This window comes from Somniosus microcephalus, chromosome 11 (genome assembly GCF_052327205.1).
Source record: "Somniosus microcephalus isolate GS21.2 chromosome 11, FLI_Smic_1.0, whole genome shotgun sequence".
In the NCBI taxonomy this organism is placed as follows: Eukaryota; Metazoa; Chordata; class Chondrichthyes; order Squaliformes; family Somniosidae; genus Somniosus; species Somniosus microcephalus.
This window is the reverse complement of record NC_140997.1, coordinates 11,423,486-11,445,871: the sequence shown is the minus strand read 5'-3', so window position 1 is coordinate 11,445,871 and position 22,386 is coordinate 11,423,486. Positions and strand designations below refer to the sequence as shown.

At 42.7% G+C, this 22,386-nt stretch overlaps 1 protein-coding gene across 1 annotated transcript in view; it reads right to left on the bottom strand.

Moving 5' to 3' along the window:
* Positions 1–22,386, bottom strand: part of LOC147110317 (mitotic spindle assembly checkpoint protein MAD1-like) — a 998,542-nt gene that overhangs the window by 363,439 nt on the left and 612,717 nt on the right. The window contains exon 4 of the mRNA XM_086000214.1: positions 7,953–8,143. Within this exon, the coding sequence (XP_085856340.1) occupies positions 7,953–8,143 (191 nt within the window). The remainder of the gene's footprint in view (positions 1–7,952; positions 8,144–22,386) is intronic.

The following is a 22,386-nucleotide window of genomic DNA, read 5'->3' as shown; positions in this document are numbered from 1 at the left end:
TCCACAGATCCCTGAAGGTAGCAGGCCAGGTAGATAAGATGGTTAAGAAGGCATATGGAATGCTTGCCTTTATTAGCCATGGCATAGAATACAAGAGCAGGGGGGTTATGCTTCAACTGTATAAAACACTAGTTAGGTCTCAGCTAGAGTACTGCGTGCAGTTCTGGTCACCACATTACAGGAAAGATGTGATTGCACTAGAGAGGGTACAGAGGAGATTTACAAAGATGTTGCCGGGAGTAGAGAATCTTAGCTATGAGGAAAGACTGGATAGGCTGGGTCTGTTTTTCTTGGAACAGAGGAGGTTGAGGGGAGACCTTATTGAGGTGTATAAAATTATGAGGGGCATAGATAAAGTGGACAGAAAGGACCTATTTCCCTCAGCAGAGGGGTCAAAAACCAGGGGGCACAGATTTAAAGTAATTGCGGAAAAGTTTAGAGGGGATTTGAGGGGAAATTTCTTCACCCAGAGGGTTGTGGGTGTCTGGAACTCACTGCCTGAAAGGGTGGTAGAGGCAGGAACCCTAACCACATTTAAAAAGTATTTGGATATGCACTTGGGATGCTCTAACCTGCAGGGCTACGGACCAAGAGCTGGGAAGTGGGATTTGGCTGGATAGCTCTTTGTTGGCCGGCGTGGACACGATGGGCCGAAATGGCCTCCTTCCGTGCTGTAACTTTCTATGATTCTATGATCCCTACGCCTGCTGTGCAATATTTTCAGGAGTGGGTTTTGCATGACTGTCAACATCAGAGAAATACTAGGTGTAAGACAGCGACATTTAGGATCAACAAGTTGGGCACAGATGGCAAACAAATTACAGGAAACTTTGGTTTATCCGGAGGTTAACTGTCCGGAATGCTCGATCCACCGGCAAAAATCAGGAGCCGTTTTGTTAGGTTTTTTTTCTTTTCGTTGCTTTTTTTTCCCCACCAGTCAGGCTCTGCAAGGTCTCGCTGAAGCTGTTGCTAAGCTACAGAGACGCTTGCAAGGTACGGGCCGACTGTTTAGAAGCTGTTTGTTGCCAGATACGGAAGCTCCGTATGTTTCAACATTAGCGCTGGTTTGTCCGGCAGTTTTGATGGGACGGCAACAGCTCGGTCCCGTCGATGCCGGATAGCACAAAGTTTCCTGTAAATATATATATATTTTAATTAAAGAGGGATATCTCAAAATAGGTCACATTTTACCAAAGAATCATTGAATCTTACAGCACAGAAAAAGGCCATCTTGTCTGTGGTGGCTCTTTGAAAGTGCTATGCAATTAGTCCCACTCCCTACTCTTTCCCCATAGCCCTGCATTTTTTTTCTTTACAAGGGAATCCAATTCCCTTTTGAAAGTTACTATTGAATCTGCTCCCACCACCCTGTCAGGCAGTGCAAAAGAATATTGAAGTGTATGGGAATCAAACAGGTGAGTGAGATTAGACTCGGGGGCTCATTGTGGTAAAAACAAACACTGACAGACTTGATGGACCAAATAGCCTGCTCCAGTGCTGCAACTTTCCATGATCCGAAGACAATCAATTTTGTGCAACACAGTCGGGTTTCACATTTTTACTGGAAGGAAATGTACTTTATTTAAAAGGCAGCCATTGATGAAGAAATGTTCTTTGTGTTGTATTCCTCCATCTCATCTCCTTTGCAATATTTTGAAGGCATTGGGTATCATCTCTGTAGATGTAAATTGGAAGCGACAGTTTCTGCCGCTGCACACTGTGACACGACAATAAGATCCTTTCAGAATTTAGCTATTTTTAGGCCTCTTTTAAGACGTTTTTTTTTGAAAGCTGAAACTAAATTGGATGCAGCTTCAGATCTGTACAGATGAATCCAATTCAGCTGAATGTTTTTCAGTTGATACTCAAGTGAGAACAAGGAGATGCCATTATATTTTGTGGACTGAGGATTAGAGTCAGCACACTTATTGATGTCTTTAGAAATGACACTATAAAACAGACAGGAATAAAATGCAGAATGAAATGATAAAGTACAACACTCATTTCACCGAAGAAAGTGAATCTGTGCAAAAGTCTGGTTACGATCATCTTTTCTAGTAAAACTACAGCTCAGGAAAAGAAAAAGGAAACACCATTTATTTAACAGTGCATAAAAACAAAAACAAAATGACCCGCTGCACTGGTATAATTTATTGGGAAAGACAATAGATGGAGAGTCAGATTGTACATACAGTATATTACTATGTGGTTTGATGCCACAATATTGTGATGTGAGTTGTTATAGGAGTCGTGATGATTTCATTTTCATGGGATCATTTTAAAACACTGATATTTAAAAAAAATATGACAAGACAGGATGGTTGATTGCAGTATCAATGACCTGTGCCTTGGAGTGAGACACATCCTCTGTTTCTCCACATCCACTGGCTTACTCCTCATTCCTACTCCTACCATTTGACCATCTTTCAGTCACTGTTCCTTCCTCCAACTCCTAAGATCTCTAAAGAAACAAACCAAGGACCCTGCTCTTCAACCATGCTCTCCACACCCTTCTTCCTAACCTTTCTATTCCTGCTCTTCCTCCTATTTAATCTCCACGTGGCTCTCTGCCCTGTAAACTGATCAGCAGTCTTGTCTAAACGAAGTGCCTGGAAGAAAATGCAAGTTGTTGTGTTAACATCCTAGATGGTCAATTTCTGATTTAAACTAGTTTTAGGGAGGTAGCGAGCAAATCTGCGTTTCCTGCAGTGAGGAAGGAAAATAACAGTTACACCCACCTGTTTTTACATATCTCCTCGCTGCTGGTTATACAACAACTTGCATTTATATAGCATGTATAAGACTTTCACGTAGTAAAACATTCCAAGGCGCTTCACAGAAGCGTAATCAGGCAAAAATTATCACCGAGCCACATTAAGAAGATATTAGGACAGGTGACCAAAGCTTGGTCAAAGAGGTAGGTTTTAAGGAGTGTCTTAAAGGAAGGGTGAGAACTAGGGAGGTGGAGTGGTTTAGGGAAGGAATTTCAGAGCTCAGAGCTAGGCAGCTGAAGGCACGGTTGCCAATGGTAGAGCGATGAAAATCAATAATGCATAAGAGACCAGAATTGGAGATGATGAGAAATACAGCATGAGTGGCAATGGAGATTGTCTTTTTAGCTAGGGATGATACATGGGAACACAGGAGAGAGGAATAGAAATAACATACCATTGTTTTTGCCTCACTAGGGAATTTTCTCTTTCAGGCATGTCAACTATTGAGATTTTGTAACATATCATACCACCCCGATAGAGATTTTACACTTTACATAATCATGCTCTGTAATACCATAAAAGGGCCAGGACCCAGATGACTATCAATCCAGCCAAGGCAGTCAGAAAGAACATGCAATTATATGGTGCCATATCACTTGCCTCACATCCCCAAGTGCTTCATGTACAAAAAAACATTTTCTAATGTGTAGTTACTGCTGTTATATACACAAACACAGCAACCATTGTATACACAGCAAGATCCAATAAGAAATTCAGAAGAAACTTCTTTACGTAGAGAGTGGTTAGAATGTAGAACTCGCTGCCACAATGAGTGGTTGAGGTAGTCGTCGTACGTGTCTTCACACTGTTCCCTTTGGGGAACTGTATGAAGTGGTGGAAGGATTTCTGGCCGCGATTAACGCTCCTTCCGTGACCGTAACCATCTTCGTACCAGCCATTAGGGTGGTTAGTCCTATGGCGGGAGGGTTTTACGGGCTCCCACAACCGGGGGGGCCGCCCACACCCACGGACGCAAGTATCCCGCTGGATGTCAACCCAGAATTTAGAGCCGGAGCTCCGACTCCACTTGCCGGGACTGCCTGGAGCGGGGTTCGAAACCCTACGCCTTCTGGCCCAGCGGCGGGGATGTTACCGCTACGCCAAAGGCCCACTCCAGTGGTTGAGGTGAATAGCGTAGATGCATTTAAGGGGAAGCTAGATAAGTATGTGATTTTGCTACTCCGCGATGGAGCAGCCTCAGTTCTTTCCAACTGGCTACACTCCTCGGCGTTTCAAACTCTGTTGGAAAGAAGTTTAGCCGTGGTCGCAATAAAGTTTCCTGATCATGGGATGCAATATAAAGGTGGAGTAAGGGTTTTAGGAACTCACCAGGGCCACCCTGATGAGATTTCGAGCACAGCTTGTTTACTTTGCAGAAGTGGGCAGCCTACATCCAATTGCACGTTTGTAGGCCTACTTTTGCTTGAATCTATGATGCAGTTAGCTTCCCACGCCTCACCTTGTTTACACTCAGTTGAGCCAAAGGAGAGAATTACATAGAATCTACAGCACAGAAACAGGCCATTCGGCCCAAATGGTCCATGCCGGTGTTTATGCTCCACACGAGCCTCCTCCCACCCTACTTCATTTAACCCTATCAGCATATCCTTCTATTCCTTTCTTCCTCATGTGTTTGTCGAACATCCCCTTACATGCATCAAAATTATTTGTCTCAACTGCTCCATGTGGAAGCGACTTCCACATTCTAGCCATTCTCTGGGTAAAGAAGTTTCTCCTGAATTCCCTATTGGATTTATTAGTGACTACAGTATCTTATATTTATGGCCCCTAGTTCTGGTCTCCCCGACAAGTGGAAACATCTTCTCTACGTCTGCACTATCAAACCCTTTCATAATCTTAAAGACCGCTATCAGGACAATCCTCAGTCTTCTCTTTTCTAGAGAAAAGAGCCCCAGTCTGTTCAGTCTTTCCTGATAGTTGTAACCTTGCAGTTCTGGTACCATCCTTGTAAATCTTTGTTGCACCTTCTCCAGTGGCTCTATATCCTAAGCATGTATTTACTGTTGGTTGCACTCCTATTATGCAAAAGTACGTTATGACAGTAGTGTAAGGATTGAACTACCCAAAGAGTAAAACCATCAACCCACCTTCTTAGCCATAGCTTTCCATTAGGTGATAAGCTGGGTGTAAAACTGGGCTGATGAGCTGCTCAGGACTGAAAATATTGTTTGGCAGTATTTGAGGTTATGCAAAAATCCAATCAAACTATCACTTCACTTCATTTGTTTATGGAAAAACTTTATCAGTTCTCATGAGAAACGGACATAGAAGTTGGCCAGCTAAATTTAAATTAAAGTATCGTTCTCTGTTTAAACTACTTCCATCTGCTAATCCAGTAATGGATCAGTTGCAATCCTGTCAAAGAATTGTGTTCATGAAGGTCTAACAGCCACCCACAACTAAACTGCCCCAATAAATCTAGCAATTTCACTGCTAGGTTTATTGCCTGATTCAATGTTCCCTCTAACCAGATAACCATTAACTGACTTCAATAGAACCGAATCATACAATTCACATTTTCCTTGGCACGACTCTATCCTTTCAACAGTTTTCCCGTTACACTGAAGAATCTTTCAGAAGGAAAAGGCTCAGAAGCAGTAGCTAAGGCACAGTGACATTAATCCTGCCCATCACAGCGCAAGAAGTCATCTGTGGAATTATATAATTCATTATAATCCTTGATTGACATTCGAAAGTACATGGAGCTGAACATGTGTTTATTACCAGATTCACTCTGTTAGACTACAAAAAGAAAAAGTTCCCATAATGATATCAGTGTGGATAAAAAGATAAAACTCTTTAACAGGGCAAACTAATTAGCAGAGTTCTAAAATACACTGGATTTAAATTGGTTGGTGAGCTCATTAAATGTTTCCCAATGGATATGCTCCCTCTGACTGAGGTGCAATAATTACCCTGCGACACACCAAGTTACAAACTTAACATCGGAATAAAGCAATGTGAACATTTTGAAGCCAAGCATGGATGGAAAAACCTTTTATTAGCTTGACATGATTGAGGGAAAAGGATGCATAGCTGTCTGTGTGTGGCACTTCTGTGTTGACCACATTGCTCTCGAGAGCTCAATTACAATATGTGTTCAGTTAAGCATGGGACAAGCAAGCACAAGAGTAAATTATTTGTGTGTATTTGGTGGCACAGTGCATTGGAGTCTCAATGCTGTATTTGTGATATGGTGAAATGCAGGTTCTTGCCAGCTATCCCACACATATTGAAGTGAGAGGAGAATGAACACCTTGGGATCAGATTTAAGCAGTCAGTGTCATTCCAGTAGCAGGGAGAGGAAATGCAAGTTTGATTGCCCTTATTCTTAGCTTTTTTTGACATTCATGGAGTATGCATTATCCATTTTTTCTTCCTATGTGCAGTACTTCACACTTAAATGGAATAAATTTCATCTGCCATGTTCTGTCCACTTACATATTTTGTCCAAGTTATTTTGTATTTCCTGAGTTGCCTCCTCAAATCCTGCTAGTTTCAAATTATTTGCAAATTTGAACTTTCTGAACCCAAGTCATTAATGTAAATTACAGACCTTCTTCTTCAGACCTTCTTCTTAGAAGAGACAGTCGTCTCAAAAGCAATCCCTGGGGCACCTCACCCATCCCAAAGGTATTGTACTTACAGTCTTTTAACCTTCAGCCATTTTATTTTTCATTCCCCAAGATTTACCCTTAATCCCCACAGCTTTGAACATAATCAATAGCCTTTTGTAGCACTTTGTCAAATGTTTTTTTGAAGTCTAGGTACACCATGTTGTGGGGTTTTCCACAGTCCACTTGGGATGTCACTTCCTCAAAATGCCAAGGAGGTTGGTCAGGCACTATCTTCCCTTTCTGAATCTATGCTGACTACTTACAGGTTGTTACTGTACAGATAATCACCCAACTCCATCCACTGAGTGGTGTCAATTTGATCAGTTCTTGGTTGCCCTGCTGAATAAAGCAAGTCTGTTCCTTCTCTCCCATTTACTGGAGCGCGGGAAATGCAGAAAGCTTAATTCCTTTTCCAGTTCAAAATGTGCTTTCATCAGCCAATTTCAGAACGTCACTGAGAAATGCATGTTCAAGCCTATCTCAGTTCTTCAGGGTAGGAAGAGGATGTGTAGTGACCAGCGATTTACAAACAAAGCACGTGGCCCAACCAGGGAGCTAGTAAGATTTAAACAGTCATTATTTTTTCATTTCTCCTCTTGACTTTACTTCTTTCATCTCAGAGGGATGTTGCACCTTTTAATTACGTTCAAAGCTGTGGGGATTAAGGGTAAATCTGGGGAATGAAAAATAAAATGGCTGAAGGTTAAAAGACAGTAAGTACAAAACCTTTGGGATGGGTGGGGTGCTCCAGGGATTGCTTTTGAGATGACTGTGGTCTTTAATTTACGGCAGAATTGAGCAGTTCATGGTCTTCTTCACTGACCTACCAATACTACTTCTCGCCCGAGCCACATGAGCTGCGCTAATGGCAAGTGGGGTGTTTTCTTACAGAGGTGGGACTCTGCTTCAGTGAATAACTTTTTTAAGCACCTAATTTTCATCTCTGCACTTAAAAAAAAGTCCCTTATTAATGGTAGTAATTCTTATCCATGTGCTCCAGCATTCTGCAAGGCTTAAAATCAGTGTCATCTATGCTAAGAACCATGGATATCTACTAAAGTTGCGTGGACATATGCCCCCTTGATCCTGCCCAGCAACTGAAACATTACAAGACTGGCAATATTACTATAATCAATAATAAAAAGGTTAAAAGTCATCAGCTACTCCCTGGGGAATGACTGATGATTGTCTGAAGATTAACTCATTGAGCATCCCAGCCAAAAATCTATGAAACTCATCAGGATCATGAATGATAGATTAGAATGACAAGCAGCCTTGGGGCTACAACTAGTCAAAATGCAAGCAGCTATTTCACGGTGTTACAACATGCCACTGAATGTCACAGAACAGTTAGAATCAATAGGGAGAGAACCTTAAATGAAGAATCCTAATTAGAAATTAAATCCAGTACCGGATGGTAAGCACGGTGAAACTCAGCTGGAAACAAGTCTGTCGAGGACGAGTAATAAAGAACATTCTCTTCAAATATAAAAATTTCTGCCAAAGTTGTGTTTTCCCCCCACCTCCGTTGTGCTCTTACCTTGAACATCAGGTAGTCATCCTGGTGCTCCGCATACATCGATGTCAACCTGTACTGATTCTCTGTAGTGACATCAATCTTGTAACCCGTCAGGGTGTAGCAGACGGCTCGGAATTCTTGAATCTTCTTCTGGAACACCTCCTTCAGCCGTTGGTTCTTTAACTCTGCACTGTTCACTTGTTTGTGCATCTCTGAATACAAAATAGGAACACACTTAGTTATATTCTGGTCATAGCTAACATAGTGGACAGTCCTGTGTATCTGGGGTGAATCAATTTCAGGTGTCATACAAAGTCTATCTGAAGTCAAAGAAGCGAAAATAATTGCAAGTAGTTGATATCTGCAAGTGAGTTACATGGCTGCAATCTAATTGAGTGGGTTTTCATAGCTTTTTAATCTCATGAGGGGAAACTGCAAGAGTGAAACATAAAAAATATAGAATCATTATCCAAACTCACTGTGGTGTCAACAAAAGGTTATTAAGTTATATTGCACTCTAGTTTATCAGGATTAATCACATCCCAGTATTAAAAAGGTGCATAATCTCAAGTCCATTGAAACATCCTCTCTCAATTTTAGATTGGTTGCAGTTTCTATGGGACACAACAGCGTTCTGAAGAATCACTTCATTCCATGAAAACAAAAAGATGGTCCCTGTATAACTAGTCTGCACTATGCCTTCAAGCAAGTGTCACAGGTGATTCCACTCAAATAGTACTTAGTATAAATTGGAACAATATTTCAATCACAGCAAACAAAGAATCATTGATTAGCCCAAACTAGCAGACCATTCCTTTATTGTTGGGCAACTTTAAGCGATGTCACATCTGCCAAAGCCATGGTGAGAAAGTGGTCCCTTGTTATTAGAACCATCACCAGTAGATCACTACCATGGATAAATCGGAGTTTTACACCCTTCTTTTGCCCTTTTGTTTCCTCAAATATAAACATATAAAAAACTAGGGGCCATAAACATAAGATAGTCACTAATAAATCCAATTGGGAATTCAGGAGAAACTTCTTTACCCAAAGAGTAGTTAGAATATGGAACTCTCTGCCATAAGGAGCAGTTCAGACAAATTTAAGGGGAAGCTCGATAAACACACGATGAAGAAAAGAATAGAAGTATACGCTGATAGGGTAAGGCTTGTGTGGAGCATAAACACTGCATGGACCAGTTGGGCCGAATGGCCTGTTTCTGTGCTGTACATTCTATGAAATTCTCTCTGCTTTAATCTAGTCAAGGCAAAGCTAGCTAGTCTCGTCTTGGTAGGTTCTAAGGCACGCTAAGTGTACTGGATTGCCGTGTCGCGTGCATTTATCCAGGCCTTTGTTACCTCTAGACTTGACTATTCCAAGGCACTCCTGGCTTGTCTCCCACATTTTATCCTGCGTAAACTTAAGGTCATTCAAAACTCGGCTGCCCGTGCCCTAACTCGCACCAAGTCCCGTTCCACCCATCACTCCTGTGCTTGCTGACCTCCATTGGCTCCCGGTTAAGCAACGCCTCAATTTCAAAATTCTAATCCTTGTTTTCAAATCCCTACATGGCTTCGCCCCTCCCTATCTCTGTAATTTCCTCCAGCCCCACAACCCTCCCCCGCCACCTCAAGATATCTGCGTTCCTCTAACTCTGCCCTCTTGAGCATCCCTGATTATAATCGCTCAACCATTGGTGGCCGTGCCTTCAGTTGCCTGGGCCCTAAGCTCTGGAATTCCCTCCCTAAACCTCTACACCACTCCTTCCTCCTTAAAGATGCTGCTTAAAACCTACCTGCCAAAAGGAGTAGTTCTTGTTGTATAGATCACCTTTATTATAAGTTGCTGTTGTTGATATTCAGATGTCTTAGAAATATAATTTTCTGTTTCTCCATACAATTTATTAGCAATATATAAATCCAATTATATATTTTTTTTAAAGGATTCTCTTTGAATAATTTAAATAATGAACAAACTAGATACATGCTTATGTTGTAAATTCTGTAAGTAAATTCTGCACCAGGGATATAGGAATATACAGTAGTTTACAGCATGAGTAACAGCTATATGATATATTCACTCCAGTTACTGCTAATATAACACATTAGTCAAAATATTCTGAGCATTTTAACTGCAAATTTTGTTAATTCTACTTCGCCAATGTACAAACATTTGAAGTTAGATACTGATGCAAGTGCTTTTTGAATGAATAATGAACACAACTTTTATCAAAGAACACTAAAAAAAAAAAATCTCCTAATAATACATCAGTAATCTGTCCACATCCTGAGGATGCTGAAAACCACACACAGCAGAGCTGGTTAGAAGCTGTGATTGGTAAATCAGGGATTCTAATTAAGACGATGCACCATCACAGTGACAAGTCTGACTAGGTGGTTCCCATTCTAAGCTGAATGAAGGGATTTTTTAATGGGAAAAGTTTACACAAAAGATATAACAAAAATGTGACAACAAAAAATCAAAAGTGCACAGATGCAGGATTTTAATGTTATATCAACACCAGCGTGCAATTCCTGTTTGCACAAATTGACATCCTGTCACAATTTATTTCATACTTTTTGTGTCAGCTTTTTCCATTACAAATTCTTATGTCTGAATTTATAAGTGGAAAGCACCAATGTAAACTTATCACTTTGTGCAATCTTGTCATCGGGTTCCCAACAATTGCTCAAAATGCTTTTTGAAAAAAAAATTGTCATCAACTATTTTTTTCCTGAGTCACTGAAATTTCAAGGGCTGGATTTTCATTGAGGAGGCGGGACTACAACATTCTGGGTTGTAGTCCTGCCTCCATCGAGTTGTGGCCAACCCACGTGATTTTCACTTGATTGACCTTGTTGAGCCTGCCCAGCAGGCTTAGCAGGCCAATTAAGAGCCACCCGGCAACAGGTGACGTCACAGATTGACAATCTGTACTCCAAGTTAATTCCTTCCACTCAGGCTGATTTAGAGATCTCTCCAGAACAGAAAGCCGAATGCTGCAACTTTTGACAGCTCGCGGCCATTCTACTTTCTGTGCCGGTGAAATGAGGGACGCCCGAGACCTGAAGGAAGGAAGGCTGTAAAGGTAAGTAAATGTAAATAAAACTTCTTTAAACACTTTACACACACCAAACACACTTACCTCTGCACTCATGCACCCATCACTCACCTGAACACCGGACATCTCGAACCCTCCAAGCCTTTCAGCCCGACGGTCTGCCTCGCTAACTTGGTTTGGAGCCGTCGGGAATCCCACACTTCAGCAATAAAAATAGGGATTAGGCTAAAAACTGCCTGTTAATAGGCAGTTAATTGGCACTAATCCCCTTCCCACCTCGGGGAGGCGGGTCCCAGCACAGGTTGGGTGTCCGCCTCCTTTGAAACTGGCATGGAGGCGGGTTGGGGGCAGGATGGGTTTGTGCCCCCCGATTTTGAGATTTTAACCCCCCACACACATCCAATCTATAGATATGTGAAGAGAAAAAGATTGGTGAAGTCAAGCGTAGGTCCCTTGCAGTCAGAATCAGGGGAATTTATAATGGGGAACAAAGAAATGGCAGACCAATTAAATACATACTTTGGTTCTGTCTTCACAAAGGAGGACACAAATAACCTCCCAGAGATGTTGGGGAAAATAGGGTCTAATGAGAGGGAGGAACTGAATGAAATCAGTATTTGTAGGGAAATGGTGTTAAGGAAATTGACGGGATTGAAGGCCGATAAATCCCCAGGGCCTGATAATCTACATCCTAGGGTACTTAAGGAAGTGGCCCTAGAAATAGTAGATGCATTGCTGGTCATCTTCCAAAATTCTATAGATTCTGGAACAGTTCCCATCGATTGGAGGGTAGCTGATGTTACCCCACTATTCAAAAAAGGTGGTAGAGAGAAAACGGGGAATTATAGACCGGTAAGCCTGACATCGGTAGTGGGGAAAATGCTAGAGTCCATTATAAAAGATGCAATAGCAGAGCACTTAGAAAATAGTGACAGGATCGGACAAAGTCAACATGGATTTACAAAAGGTAAATCATGCTCGACTAATCTACTGGAATTTTTTGAGGATGTAACTGGTAGAATAGCTAAGGGAGAACCAGTGGATGTGGTGTATTTGGACTTTCAGAAGGCTTTCGATAAGGTCCCGCATAAGAGATTAGCGTGTAAAGTTAAAGCACATGGGATTGGGGGCAAGGTACTGACTTGGATAGAGAACTGGCTGGCAGACAGGATGCAAAGAGTTGGAATAAATGGCTCTTTTTCCGAGTGGCAGGCAGTGACTCGTGGGGTACCGCAGGGATCGGTGCTAGGACCCCAGCTATTCACAATATATATTAATGATCTAGATGAGGGAACTAGATGTAATATCTCCAAGCTTGCAGACGACACAAAGCTGGGTGGGCGTGTGTGCTGTGAGGAGGATGCCGAGAAACTCCAGTATGATTTGGACAGGTTGGATGATTATACTGCATCTGCCATGCATCTGTCCAATGTGGATAAATGTGAGGTTATCCACTTTGGTGGCAAAAACAGGAAGGCAGATTATCTGAACGGCAATAGATTGGGAGAAGGGGAAGTGCAACGAGACCTGGGTGTCCTTGTGCACCAGTCGCTGAAGGTAAGCATGCAGGTGCAGCAGGCGGTTAAGAAGGCAAATGGTATGTTGGCCTTCGTAGCGAGAGGATTCGAGTACAGGAACAAGAATGTCTTGCTGCAGTTGTACAGGGCCTTGGTGAGACCACACCTTGAGTATTGTGTGCAGTTTTGATCGCCTTATCTGAGGAAGGATGTTCTTGTCATGGAGGGAGTGCAGCGAAGATTCACCAGACTGATACCTGGGATGGCAGGAATGACGTATGAGGAGAGATTGGGTCAACTGGGCTTATACTCGCTGAAGTTTAGAAGAATGAGAGAGGATCTCATTGAAACTTATAAAATTCTAACAGGACTAGACAGACTAGACGCAGGAAGGATGTTCCCGATGGCAGGGGGTCCAGAACCAGGGGTCACAGTCTAAAGATAAGGGGTAAGCCATTTAGGAGATGAGGAGGAATTTCTTCACCCAGAGAGTGGTGAACCTGTGGAATTATCTACCACAGAAGGCAGTTGAGGCCAATTCATTAAGTATATTCAAGAAGGAGTTGGATATATTTCTTAAGGCTAAAGGGATCAAGGGATATGGGGAGAAAGCAGGGACAGGGTACTGAATTTGGATGATCAGCCATGATCTCATTGAATGGCGGAGCAGGCTCGAGGGGCCGAATGGCCTAATCCTGCTCCTATATTCCTATGTTTCAATCCTGCCTCCACGGCCCAATGAAAATCCTGCCCCAAATGTCTAAAATAAAGGTTTAAACAAAAATTAAAAATTAAAATTTTCACAGTAACATTAGTAAATTTATCCATTCAATAGTCACAGCGTTGCGATTGCCTCTAATTGGAAGTTTCACTCAGAGGCCACAAGATGACTGATGTGGGAAATAGAAAAATGTCACACTGATCCTAGGAGGTGCTCATTTGAAATTGAGGCCGAGACAGATTATTTTGGCAGAGATTTACTCCATATCTACTAACAATGTTGGCTGCATATAGTGACACCACTATTGCCGACCAGAATGGAGATGATTCGGTAATTCCTCCTTCAATCACGCCTGGATTACTTTAAGTAATTTTAAATGACTGGGATTGATTTTATGCACATGTAATTATTCTCCGCTCACTGCATTTTGATGGAGAAACCACACTGCTTTTATCGCGAGAAGTTACTGCAGTTTCAGTCACAAGTTCTACTTGAAGCAGTTCGTAGAGACTCTTTTTAAATAGACTCTAAATAGACTTTGTAAACTGATTTTGTTTGCTTTACTGGCTGTAAAACACAGTTTGCTTCAAATCCTGCCGTAAGTCCCGCCCCAGCTCCAACTCATTGGCTGACGCGGTGCAACTCGTTGGCGCTGGCCGACGCGGTGCAACTCGTTGGCGCTGGCCGACGCGGTGCAACTCGCTGGCGCTGGCCGACGCGGTGCAACTCGCTGGCGCTGGCCGACGCGGTGCAACTCGCTGGCGCTGGCCGACGCGGTGCAACTCGCTGGCGCTGGCCGACGCGGTGCAACTCGCTGGCGCTGGCCGACGCGGTGCAACTCGCTGGCGCTGGCCGACGCGGTGCAACTCGCTGGCACTGTCCAACGCGGTGCAACTCGCTGGTTGACGCGGTGGTGTCAACAGACACTCTACACTTTTATACTTGACTCTATAAAAAGCTTTTTTACGCAGCGAGTGGTTAGGATCTGGAATGCACTGCCTGAAAGGGTGGTGGAGGCAGACTCAATCATGGCTTTCAAAAGGGAGTTGGATAAGTACCTGAAGGAAAAAAATTTGCAGGACTACGGGGAAAGGGCAGGGGAGTGGGACTAGCTGAAGTGCTCTTGCAGAGAGCCGGCACGGGCTCGACAGGCCGAATGGCCTTCTTCCGTGCTGTAAACAATTTTATGATTCTATGATTCAGGAATATTTGTTGACACTGGATGCTCAAAATTCTAAGTGTTCCACTCAACGTTCCCTCTAAGCTGGGCAGCCACGCAGCCATCTGCCGGTCCTGCACAGCCCAGGACTGGCTTTTCCAATGTGAAATGTCGGGTATGCGCAAAACTTTGAATGGGCCGCGCAGCCCATTAAAGGGACAGCTCACCCAAATTTAAAATTAGGAAGAACATTGGTTCCATTCCCTTGTGTTGCCATCCCTCACTTTAATGAGCACAAATGTGAATTGAAATCATTGTTAGTACACGCTTTAGTCACATTGGTGAAGGAAGCTGTACTGGATGGCTTTTCATATAAATCTAAGTACAGTTTCTTTACTAGAAATTATAGCTTCCAAAGGACCAAAATATTGCTCACAGTTGGCCTTCTCAAACAGAATAATCATGGCATCAAAAAATGTGCAGGATTGCAAAAAAGATGTCTTGTACAACATGCTGGCCCAGCATGGGTGGGAAGATAGAGGAAGAAACGAGTGCCAACTGTTTGCTTTCTTCTGTCTTGTGGTTTTTATTTCTTCTCTTCTTCCTTGTTGCTAAGGAGGAACATGCAATTTCCTCATGACTGAAAACTCTCGCAGGTGATGCTTAGCTCCAAATTATGATATCATTTTAATATCAAAATCGTCCCATCCAAATCAGCTACTGAACGATCAAAAAGGTACCCAGCACCTCTCATAGGGATGTGGAATTTTAGAATGACTTATTGTTACACATTTGGGTAACTGTTGAGAGCTCATTAATACTGAAGAACATTGAACTAATTGGCCTTAAATAGTTTCTCTCAGTAGCGCATAGATGTGTTTCATGTCTCACATTTAATAATCCAGCTAATCAATGCAATCCAAGGTGGTTTTACTTACTGCAGAAGAAATCACCCGATTTGGATTCCTTGTAAACCCTATACTGTTTAGTGCTGCTGGTCGATAAGACTGAATAACTGCAATTACATTAGAATCAAGAAGCGATGAAAGAAAATATTACTCACTGACATTCAGCACAGCCATTTAATAGTTAATCAATTGGAAGTCTGGAACTTATAATTTATTTTAACAAGTCTTACTTCAGTCAACATTTTAGCTTTTAATAGCTCCATCCTTTTAAAGGGACTTCATCCATTTATCTTGTTCCTCTGCTCAAGATTCCCAACTTTTCTCCCATTAAGCAGCTTTTCATGGAATCATACAGCACAGAAGGTGGCCATTCGGTGTCAGCACTTTGAAAGATCTATCCAATTAGTCTCACTCCCCTGCTAGTTCCCCATAGCCCTGCAAATTTTTCCTTTTCAAGTATATTACATAGAATTCACAGCACAGAAACAGGTTATTCGACCCAAATGGTCGATGTCAGTGTTTATGCTCCACACGAGCCTCCTCCCACCTTACTTCATCTCACCCTATCAGCATGTCCTTCTATTCCTTTCTCCCTCATGTACTTATCTAGCTTCTCCTTAAATGCATCTATGGAGGAGAGACTTGAGACACTGGGTTACTTTCCATGGGGGGGAATAATGACAATGACCTGAAGAAATAGTTGAGTTGCTGATCCATGAACGCTTCCGATTACATTAAAGAAAAATTGGGCTTCTATAAATAAAAGTTGTGTGGCTGTAAACATATCGTCTGACAGACAGTGAAAAGCCAGTGTGAATCAAACCTGCAATACTTCATTAGCTTTCCCTAACCCAAGATAAAACCATGTTGTTTTGCCAACACTTTTCCATTGACAGACAGGGAAGACAAAAGGATACACAATACATGCTGGTACACGGTACAGGGTGAAATTTCAAATTAAACATCCATTGCAATAGGTGACAACGTAGAAAACTCTAAACTTTTGCTTCAACAATCCTTAAGTTCCCTATTTCAAAGTACAGTTTACTTACATCACACACTATAGTCTTAGGAGGGAATGTAAATCTGCTTTTTTATTTCTTAACAACAAAGTTATTCAGGTTTGTAAACAAATAAGTATATCTAGGTAACAATAACGAAAGTTAAAAAAAACAAGCTCTAACGTGGAGATGAAAAATACAGTAATGAGGCAGAATTGGAGAATCATTTTTTTTTACTAGTCAAGCTTAAATTTTGAATAATTATTCATTTCTGAAGATTTCTTCAGAGGAAAAAAAATTAAATCTTTTCTCAAGGACATAATGGCTTTATCAGCTCTAAATTAATTACAACTTAATTTTTTATAATGGCTAGTAAAATAAATGAAAATTGGACCCAAATGAAATGGTAATTATGTTATTTTTCAGATTAGTATCCTATCAAGTCAACTGTGAGAACACTCAAATCCTCTTAAATAAATAATCTGTTTGCCAGAAACATTTTCCAACATTTGACAGGTAATCAGTTTAACATTAATTCCCAATTATCGCTACTCCGTGTGCCACATTAATTAATTTTTAGCATACTCCCTCTTTCAAAAAAAAAGTAAACAAAAGTTGAGCCTTACTTATTTAAATTGGTGAAATTTGTGCTGGTGAGGAATATTGATGCTGCACAGTAGAACACTTTCCCATTTCAGGCACTTGGTGCCCACACCAAGCACTCCTAGTGTTAGGGAATGGATGTTCTTACTTGTAAGTTATTCCTCAAGATAATAGGGTTCAAATGCATTTATTGGCTATCATAGAGCTAAAGCATCATGATAACTATTATTGACAATAATTACACATGCACTTAATAGCACATTTACGATGATACCTCACTGGAGAATTCACACATTACAGATCTCGAGCTCAAGGGGAATGGCTGGTCTGGCCTTGTCGAATTCGGAAGTATCTGTTCGAACTCTAGGTCAGGCATAGCAAAGCCAGCAGCCGAACAGAGCATTTTCAACTCTGGTCCCAGGGCATGTCTCAGCCCCTTTTACTGCACAAGTGTGTGTTATTTTCATTTCCTGTACCCGCTTCACTTGTGCATTGCCTGAATGAGATTGCCTTTTAAAAGTGCATTTTCGATATATGGAAATACAGAGGAACTAGTGAGAAACGACAACATATTCAGACTTCTATACAGTGAGATTTCTGCTCTGGGCCTGGTCGATCCTCCTCTTGTTGACTCTAGGAGTTATCCACCAACGAGAGCACTGGGAACAGAACATTTCCTCTGATGCTGGGCTCACCAGTTGAACCGAGCAGCGCAGTGGTGTAGCTAGGAATGGAAATTTGGGTTGGCCCCAACTTATGATGTACAGGCAATGACCAAAGGGTCAGACCGGGGGCGAACACATTTTTCTGGTCATGTGGCAACATGGCATTTCCAAAATAAAAACAGAAAATGCTGGAAATACTCAGCAGGTCAGGCAGCATCTGTGGAGCGAGAAACAGAGTTAATGTTTCAGGTCAATGATCTTTTGTCAGAACTGGAAAAAGTTAGAGATATAACAGATTTTAAGCAAGTGCAGGGGCAGGGAAAGGGGGAGGGGAGGAAAGAACAAAAGGGAAGGTCTGTGATAGGGTGGAAGGCAGGAGTGATAAATGACAAAAGATATGATTCTACAAAGCAAAAGGAGATGGTAATGGGACAAAAAGATGAGTCCCGAAGAGGTGCAAATGGGAATGGCAGAATCATCAACAGCTACCACCTGAAAAAATAGGGAGAGGTTATGGTCTGAGAAAGTTGAACTCGGTGTTGAGTCAAGAAGGCTGTAAAGTGCCTAATCAAAAGATAAGATGCTGTTCCTCGAGCTTACGCTAAGCTTAGTTGGAACAGTGAAGGAAGCCAAAGCCCGAGAGATCAGAGTGGGAGTGGAACGGAAAATTAAATTGACAGGCGACCGGAAGCTCGGGGTCACGCTTATGGACTGAACGAAGATGTTCCGTTAAGTGGTCACCCAATCGGCGTTTGGTCTCCCCAACGTAGAGGAGACCGCATCGTGAGCAGCGAATACAGTTTACTAAATTGCAAGAATCATAGAATAATGCAGCACAGGAGGCGGCCATTCGGCCCATCGAGTCTGTGCCAGCAATCCAGTTAGTCCCACTCACCCGCACTTTCCCCATATCCCTGCAATTTTTCTCCTTCAATTATTTATCCAATTCCCTCCATTAAATAGAGGCATGGCAGGGCAGCTCAGTCCCGTGAAGTGCACACCCTGTGCCATGTGGGAAGTCCTGGACGACCACGTGTAGGAAGTGTCACATAGAAACATAGGAGCAGGAATAGGCCATTCGGTCCTTCGAGCCTGCCCCGCCATTCAACACGATCATGTCTAATCCTCGATCTCAATACCATATTCCCGCTCTCTCCCCATACCCCTTGATGCCTTTTGTGTCTAGAAATCTATCTGTCTCGTTCTTGAATATATTCAGTGACTTGGTCTCCACAGACTTCTGTGGTAGAGAATTCCACAGGTTCACCACCCTCTGAGTGAAGAAATTTCTCCTCATCTCAGTCCTAAATGTCCTACCCCGTATCCTGAGACTGTGACCCCTCGTTCTAGACCCCCCCCAGCCAGGGGAAACATCCTCCCTGCATCCAGTCTGTCTAGCCCTGTCAGAATTTTATACGTTTCAATGAGATCCCCTCTCATTCTTCTAAACTCTAGTGAATACAGGCCTAGTTGATGTAGTGTATGTACCTTTAAGAGGAACTATGTTTTTGAAGCCCTTGTATACTGTAGTACCAGTAGTGACCACTCGGGTATATAAGCCTGTGTAGCGTCTTGTGTTGTTAGTTCACCTCCAGACTTTGTTCAGTAAACACTTGTTAAATCAACTCCTGCATTCCGTGTCTCCATTAACACACGGATCTAACAGTGGCGACGAGTTACATAGAAACATAGAAACATAGAGATAGGAACAGGAGTAGGCCATTCGGCCCTTCGAGCCTGCTCCGCCATTCAATGAGATCATGGCTGATCTTCGTCTGAGATCATAGCTGATCTTACCAGTTCAGTACCCCGTCCCCGCCTTTTCTCCGTAACCCTTAATCCCCTTAGCCTTCAGAAATATATCCAATTCTCTCTTGAAAATATTTATTGAATTAGCCTTCACAGCCCTCTGTGGCAGGGAATTCCACAGGCTCACCACTCTTTGAGTGAAGAAATTCTTCCTCATCTCTGTTTTAAATGATTTGCCCGCTATTTTTAGACTGTGGCCCCTGGTTCTGTGCTCCCCGGCCGTTGGAAACATTCTCTCTGAATTCAGCCTGTCCAGGCCTGCCATAATTTTATATGTTTCGATGAGATCCCCTCTCAATCTTCTAAACTCCAGTGAGTACAAGCCCAAACTATTTAATCTCTCTTCGTAGGTCATTCCCGCCATTCCAGGTATCAGCCTGGTGAATCGCCGTTGCACTCTTTCCATGGTAAGAACATCCTTCCGCAGATGGGGCGACCAAAACTGTACACAATACTCCAGATGCGGTCTCACCAGCACCTTGTACAGCTGTAGTAAGGTATCCCTATTCCTATACTCGAACCCCCTTGATATGAAGGCCAACATACCATTTGCCTTCTTGATCGCCTGTTGCACCTGCATGCTCTCCTTCAGTGACTGGTGCACAAGAACACCCAGGTCCCTCTGCACTTCCCCATCTCCCAATCTATTGCCATTTAGATAATAATCTACCCTCCTGTTTTTACCCCCAAAGTGGATAACCTCGCATTTATCCACATTATAGTGCATCTGCCACGTATCTGCCCATTCCCCCAACCTGTCCAAATCGCACTGTAGCCTCCTGACATCCTCATCAGAGCCCACCCCTCCTCCTAGTTTAGTGTCGTCAGCGAATTTGGAAATATTGCATCCAATTCCCTGATCCAGATCATTTATATATATTGTGAACAGCTGGGGTCCCAGGACAGATCCTTGCGGCACCCCGCTGGTCACTGCCTGCCACTCCGAAAACGAGCCGTTTATTCCAACTCTCTGTTTTCTATCCGCCAGCCAGTTCTCTATCCACGTTAATACTTTGCCCCCAATCCCATGAGCCTTAATTTTGCATGATAATCTTTTGTGTGGAACCTTATCGAAGGCTTTCTGGAAGTCAAGGTACACCACATCCACTGGCTCTCCCCCATCTATTTTACCAGTTACTTCCTCAAAAAATTCCAGCAGATTAGTCAAACACGATTTACCCTTTGTAAATCCATGTTGACTCTGTCCGATCCTTTCCCCATTTGTCAAGTGCTCTGCTATTTTATCCTTAATAATGGACTCTAGCATTTTGCCCACAACCGATGTAAGGCTTACTGGTCTATAATTCCCTGCTTTCTCTCTACCCCCCTTTTTAAATATTGGGGTAACATTAGCTACCCTCCAATCCACGGGTACTGTTCCCGAGTCAATGGAGTTCCGGAAGATGATCCTTAGAGCATCTGCTATCTCCAGGGCCACCTCCTTAAGTACCCTAGGATGTAGTTTATCAGGCCCCGGGGATTTGTCGGCCTTCAGTCCCCTCAACTTACCCAACACCATATCCCTAGAGATACTAATTTCTGTCAGCTCCTCCCTCTCATTAGTCCCTATGTTTGCCGATATTCCTGGGAGGTTATTTGTGTCCTCCTTTGTGAATACAGAACCAAAGTATGAGTTTAATTGGTCTGCCATTTCCTTATTCTCCATTATATATTCTCCCGAATCGGACTGCAAGGGACCGACTTGGGATTTTACCAGTCTTTTCCTCCTGATATACCGATAAAAGCTTTTGCAGTCTGTCTTTATGTTTGCTGCAAGTTTACTTTCGTATTCTATTTTCCCCTTCCTGATTAATCCCTTTGTCCTCTTTTGCTGTATCCTGTACTGCCCCCAATCTTCCGGTCTGGTGCTTTTTTTTGCCAGTTGATATGCCCTTTTTTTTGATTTTATGCTGTCCCTAATTTCCCTCGTTATCCACGGTTGAGTCACCTTTTTAGGTTTATTTTTATGCCAAACCGGTATAAACATGTTCTGGAATTCTTCCATTCTATCTTTGAATGCTTGCCATTGTCTCTCCACTGTCAATCCCCCCAGAAACACCACCCAATCAATCTTACCCAATTCCCGTCTCATACCCTCGTAATTCCCTTTATTTAAGTTCTGGACCTTAGTCTCTGATTCAATTTCCTCACTCTCCATCTCGACTGAGAGCTCGATCATATTATGATCGCTCTGACCCAAGGGGCCTCGTACAAGAAGATTGCTGATAAGTCCCTTCTCATTGCACAATACCCAGTCTAAAATGGCCTGATCTCGAGTCGGCTCCTCGACATATTGGTCCAGATAACCGTCCCGAAAACATTCCAGGAATTCCTCCTCCTCAGAATTTTTACTAATTTGGGTAGTCCAATCAATATGTAAATTAAAGTCACCCATGATGACAGCTGTGCTCTTATCGCACGCTTCTCTAATTTCCCTTTTTATGCCTTCCCTCACCTCCATATTACTATTTGGAGGCCTATATATCACACCCACTAACGTTTTCCTCCCCTTGCTATTTCTCATTTCTACCCATACAGATTCCGTTTCATCCGAGTTAATATCCTTCCTTTCCATTGCATTAATCCCCTCCTTTACCAGCAATGCTACCCCACCTCCCCTACCTTTTTGCCGATCCTTCCTAAATATTGTATATCCCTGGATGTTAAGTTCCCAGCCTTGCCTAGAAACGAACTTACCTGCAATTTGGCAGCACCTCAAGGGGATCGATTCCTCAGACGAAGGTCAAAGCCAGAAGCAAAGAAAAAAATTAAATAACTCTAAGAAACTCGAAAACGAGGGCCAGGCTTGGTCTCCAGTCTGTGGTTTCCCCAGCTAAACGGGCTGGTGGCAGGTAGTGCACTGATCCTTCCTAGGCTGGCAATGCGGAAAGATGGGACACATTGCACGTGTATGCAGATCTGGAAAGAAATCCGCTGACAGTAAAAAGGTCAATAAGGAAAAGTACAGAAAGGTACAAATGATGACGGACAGTAGCTCCGAAGACCAGAAG